Consider the following 6000-nt stretch of genomic DNA (forward strand, 5'->3'; position numbering starts at 1 on the left):
ACAAACCTCAGAAGTGACAAGAAACAGGAAGTACAGATGCAGGCATAGGGATTCATCCCAGGAAGGGGAGAGAAGGCAGCAAGAGCCACAAGAGCCAGGCCGCAGCATTCAATCAAGAGCCTAGACTGGCCTCAGGCATAAGTCTTGTTCCCCACAAGCAGAAGTAGGGATGGGGACCTCTGTGTAAATGACTTGTGGGGGCAGTGCTCCCTAGAGAGGCCAGGAAGGACACAAGAGAAGCAGATTCGGAGAAGAGAGGAGCTAGACCAAGGCCAAGAGCAGGTTTGCTGAAGGAGACTTCAGTGTGTGCTAGTGAGGAACTATAGAGCATCAAGCTGGACCCGTATGCTGTCCCACATTAAGGCCTGAGGCAACCACCCCAGCTGGCAGTTCACTGGCTGAACTGTTCTGGAAGAGGAGCCAGCTAAGCTAGGTTTCACAGTGGTAGGACAGAGAGTTCTACCTACCCACAGACAAGTGGCATTACCCTCAGCCACAAGGCACAGACACTCACAGGCTACAAGATGTCCTTCCTACAGCAGTGGTTCAACCTTCCCGATGCTGTAACTCTTTGATACAGTTTCTCATGTGGTCACCCCCAACCGTAAAATCATTTCGTTGTTACTTCATAACTATAATTTTGCTACTGTTATCAATCGTAATGTAAATATTTGGGGAGACAGAGGTTTGCCGAAGTGGTTGCAACTCAAAGATTGAAAACTGCTGACCTGGAGCCTCCCTGGGAACCAACCAAGTTATGAAGGCCTAGGGCCGGGGAGGAAAAGGTTCCATTACTTTCTGTGTCCCAGTACAATGCCTGTGTGAACTGAGTGGGAAGCATGGTCTGCTGCCGGCATGTTCTCTGCATGTCTGAGCTGCTGCTGGGTGCCTGTGTCTTGGCTGTGTGCCCGTGTCTTGGTTTTGATTCTGTTCTGAATATGTCTGCGTACCAATGGGTGCTCCCACTGTACCCCCACTTTATCTGTCTTGTCCAAGCTAGATGTGTTCCTTAACCTGAGTTCTCCCAAATCCCCTCACTCCAACACACCCCAGCCCTAAACCCCACACACCAGAACCACAGACCCAGCCTCTGCTCTACTCTCCTTAAGTGGCTCTGTGGCAGGCATTGAGCCATCTCCACCTCAGAGTCACGGGCGCACAAAGAGGGAGCCATCTGGACTCAACCTAAGCCTCCCCCAGATGATAGGCTGGAGCCGGAGGTTGGTCCTCAGCCCACACCATCCCTCCCTTCCCCAACAGACCCCCGAGGACAGTTACTCGGAGGGTAGCACCGCTGACATGACCAACACCGCCGACCTACTGGAGCAAATCCCAGACCTTGGTGAGGACGTCAAGGATCCAGAAGACTGCTTTACTGAAGGTACTGGGCAGTTCTCAGTCACACCCAGAGGGGACAGGAGAACCAAGAGTTCCTCAACACCTGGGCCGTGCCATTCCTCACCCTGAGCTGGAGTCTGCTTCCCTTTACCGTTCCCCTGTGATATGGGTCATAGTGGGTCTGCCCATGGTGCAGGGCTGGACAATATCACTAAGGGATGATAGCCCCATGCTGGTGGCATGGCAGGCACGTGTGAGCCAGCTTAACCCAGGTCCACCACGCCCTGCACATGGAGTCTTTCCCTGTCTACCCAAGTGGCTGTGGTATACGGCCATGTTGGTGACTGACACCCGCACACCTCTGTGAATGGGTGCATTGGATGGTAGCTATGGTTTTCCATCACATGCCGCTGCAGTGATGGTGGTCAGTTAGGGATCCACCATACCCAAGGGGGTAGATCATGGGAGATGAGTATCTCCAGAGTTCATTTCCTAAGGGGAACAGGCTGGCAGCCATGCCATCCCCAGCCCCACCCCCTGCTCAGTCCAACCAGTTTGCTGAGTGTGTGGCTCTGCAGAGAGCACCCGCAGACCTCCCGCTCTCTGACCCCACACCATGTACCCCATCATCCCAACCTTTCGGTCATCCCCTCAGACAGGCAGCCTTCTGCCATCAGACTGAAGAGCTCACAGGCCTGTCGCCCTCCTCCAACAGGCTGCGTCCGACGCTGTCCCTGCTGCATGGTAGACACAACGCAGGCCCCAGGGAAGGTCTGGTGGCGATTACGCAAGACCTGCTACCGCATCGTGGAGCACAGCTGGTTCGAGACGTTCATCATCTTCATGATTCTGCTCAGTAGCGGGGCGCTGGTAACTCCTGGGGATGTGAGGCCGGGCAGGGAGGGCTACAAGAGGAAAGGAACCTGAGGGAAACATCTTGGGTTAGAGTACCAGGTGCTTCTGTGGATGGGCTCCCAGGCACCTTGGAGCAGAGCAGGCTCAGAACTCCAACATATACAGCGGCTATGCAGGCCAGAGAAGAGGGCCCAGCCCCTGCCCTGTGTCCAGCCCACTGCCTTGTTCCATGAAAGGGAAATTATTTTCTCTGGATTTCCAGCCTCCTACGTCGGAGCTCATCCACCTGCCCTCAGCACCAGATGTGCTGTGAGGCCGTTAAACCACAGCCATGACTGATGGGGTATAGCAGCTCCATACCACCCATGCCTTCTGTGTGGGCCACAGGCTGAGCCATGTAGTTCATGTGTTGTCACGTTCTGTGAGTGCATCAACTTCTGTGGAAACATCCGTCACTCACCTCCACCATTCAAAAGTCCTGGGTCCGGTGTAGTAAGGCAGATGTGTCCTTAACCTTTTATTTGATTGTCCTTTCTAAGCTCTCTGTGTTTCTGGCCTTGGGGTCTTCCACTCTACTTGGAGAAACCAGACTCTACAGGTTTGAGAGGTCAAAGGTCAGCATGAGGTAGAAACAGAATGAGAATGGAAGGGAGGACTCTGAGTGGTGAAGTCAAGTGAAGGAGGAGCAGCTAGGGAGGACTCCCCAGAGTAAGCATGGAGGGAGGCTCACAGTAGAGGACAACCAAGGAGGAGCAGTGAGACCCTCCAAAGAATTCCCATCTGGTTTACAAGCACCAGCTCTGGGCCTATAGGCCATCTACAAAGATGAGCCAGCCCTAGAGATGGTTGAGGGAGGTGCCAGAGAGCAGGGAGTAACTCAGAGGAAGTGGGGGGGCAGGCACGTGTATTGTTGGCAACAGAAAAAGAGGGAGCACTTTGCGCACCCCTCCCTGCTTTAGAGCGGGCCTGGAGCCATGACTTGCAGCCGGCCCGCTGTTTTACCATCTGCAGCCAGAGCCAAGTCTCCGTAGGTTTCAGAGAAGTATGATTTGACAATATGTTAACAAGTTTTGTTTTTAAACAGCCACAAACAAGGGCAGCCAGAGCCATTTAGTCTGGGCTGTGAGGGAAAATTTCAGGCTGGCATAAGTGAGGAGGAGTTTTGGCAAGCATCTGGTGAATCTAATCAGGGTAGTCAGCCAAGCACTGTTGCTAAAAAACCACGTCAATGATATACTGGGGAAAAGAAGTCTGCATGTGTTGTTTAAAGTTATAGACTTGTTTAACAGAAAGCAAACTGTATCCCTTCCAAAGTGCTGAGGGGAAAAATTTAAGAAAACAGAGATCTTAAAAAAAAATTAAGAAACTGAGAGGAAGTGTAGAAAACAGAAAATTATATATCCAAGCAAGATCAAGCATATTTTAATAATAAATGTAACTGGATAAAATTCACTTTTTAAAAGGAAAAGGACTCTGATCATGAAAAAATTATCAGCCATATGCAAGAAACCGACTCAAAAATACTAAACATAAAACAAAATTTGAGCTGGTTGAATTCCTTTATCCAAAATGCTTGGGTCCAGAAGTGTTTCTGATTCTAGGGGTTTGGGCATTTGAGACCATTTGCATAAAATGACCAGTTGAACAGCCTACAGTCAAATATCATGAATGCTCATATCTGGAATTTTGGTGTCACATCAGCTCTCAGAAAGTTTCAAATTTCATTATTTTTTTGCCTTATGGATGTATATTTTATACTTTTCTCCTTGATACCTGATCAAAAGCACCTTAAGGAAGGAATACCTGCTTTGGGGGTCACACAGTGAGAGCCTGCAGTCCATCACAGCAGGGGAGGCCTGCTTTGGGTCACATAGTGAGAGTACACAGTCAATCCATCACAACTGGGGAGGCATGGGCTGGAGCACAAGGCTGTTACTCACATCTGGGCTGATCCAGAAGCAGAGAGAGGTGGCTTTTGGCCCTTATCCTGCCTTTTCTTCCTGCCTACACTCCCCCCCCCCACCTATGGGAATAACACCATTCACTTAAGAGTGAACAGATTTAACTGCCCAGTTAATCTTGTCTGGAAACATACAGATGTGGCCAAGGGAGTTTTATGGTAAATTTAGATTAGGTCAATTTAACAATGAAGATTCTATGTGTCTGTGTCCGTGTCCGTGTCTGTGTGCCTGTGTCTATGTGTGTGGTGTGTATGTCTTGTGCACATATATGTCTGTGTATCTCTCTGTGTGTATCTATGTCTACCCGCACATGTGTGCAGGAGTCAGCGGAGGCCAGAAGGGGTTGTCAAATCCTCCAGGAGTCACATGTGGTTGTGAACTGCCCAGTGTGGGTGCTAGAAACCAAACCCTAGTCCCCTACAACAGCAGTCCATGCTTGTAATTCTCAGCTCCCACGTTAAAATAGATTAATTAACAATGGAATTATTTTCTTCTCTCAGAGCCAGATATTTTCTCTCCCATTAACAGACATGTCAACAGAAGTCAGGGCATTTTTGTTGGTGTATTAATATTAGACAATGTTTAATTCAAGGTAAAAAGTTTGAGATAAGACAGTGAAGGTCCCAACCTACAATTAAAGTACAACTATTGGGGCTGGAAAGATGGCCCAGCAGTTAGGAGCACACACTGCTCTTACAGACGGTGTCCATGTCCCCACAAACATGGTGTGGCTCACAGCTGCCTGTAACTCCAGCTCCAGAGGACACAACAGCTCTAGCATGTATGAATACCTGTGTCCACATGCATATACCACACACACATATATGTAATTAAAAGTAAAATGCATCTACAAATGCAATATTGGAGCGAAAGAGAAGACTCTGCAGTTAAGAGCACTGCCTGCTCTTTCAGAAGACCTGGGTTAGATTCCCTACACACAAGTGGGAGCTCACAAGTGCTTGCAACTCCAGTCTCGGGGGACATGTTGCCCTCTTCTGGCCTCCATGTGCACCAGGCAAACACATGTTACACAGGCACTCTCAGGTAAAACATCCATGCGCATAAAAATAAACACATTATTTTTTTTTAAAGTTAAAATATATTATGATCGTTACTTGGGATTGCATAGTATTTAAGCCTAAAGAAAAAAAAAACTACTGGAGAAAAAACAGAAAAAAAAAAAAAAAAAGGAATCAAGTGCTCTGGTACTGAATCTTCCCTGTGGTAGGTTCCTGACAGATCAAGCAGGAAGAGCAAGACAGTAAAAGACGTTAAAGGAAAAAAAAGTAAATAATTAACACTTAAGTAGAACTGTCTGCGAGGCACTGTTTTAAATATTTCATAAATATTAATTTCAGTTAATTATCACACAAGTCCTGGGAAATGAGCACCACTGTTAAAAACAAGTCTACAGATAAAGAGGCTGCTATAAATACCAAACTAGAGGCCAGGGAACTATACTATGCAAACTTTGCTTTGATCCCTAGCACAGAGATAGATTGATTGCTAGATAGATAGATAGATAGATACATACATACATACATATACACACACATATCCCTAGCACAGAGAGAGATACATACATATATACACACACATACATATGAATGCATATACATACATACATATGTGTGCACATACATACACACATATGTATACACACATACATACATACACACACACATACATACATACATACATACACATATCCCTAACACAGAGAGAGATACATATATACACACATACATACATAGGAACGTATATACATACATATGTATACACATACATACAGACAGACATATGTATACACACATACACACATACATACATACATGCATACACACAT

At 47.2% G+C, this 6000-nt stretch overlaps 1 protein-coding gene across 9 annotated transcripts in view; it reads left to right on the top strand.

Annotated features, from left to right (window-relative positions):
• Window positions 1–6000, top strand: part of Scn5a (sodium voltage-gated channel alpha subunit 5) — a 76754-nt gene that overhangs the window by 46694 nt on the left and 24060 nt on the right. For all 9 annotated transcript variants that reach the window (XM_028767403.1, XM_028767407.1, XM_028767405.1 and 6 more), the window contains 2 exons: window positions 1261–1381; window positions 2054–2208. In XM_028767403.1, coding sequence (XP_028623236.1) covers window positions 1261–1381; window positions 2054–2208 — 276 coding nt within the window. The remainder of the gene's footprint in view (window positions 1–1260; window positions 1382–2053; window positions 2209–6000) is intronic.

The sequence above is a fragment of the Grammomys surdaster genome, unplaced genomic scaffold (genome assembly GCF_004785775.1).
Source record: "Grammomys surdaster isolate TR1022 unplaced genomic scaffold, NIH_TR_1.0 172, whole genome shotgun sequence".
Lineage (NCBI taxonomy): Eukaryota > Metazoa > Chordata > Mammalia > Rodentia > Muridae > Grammomys > Grammomys surdaster.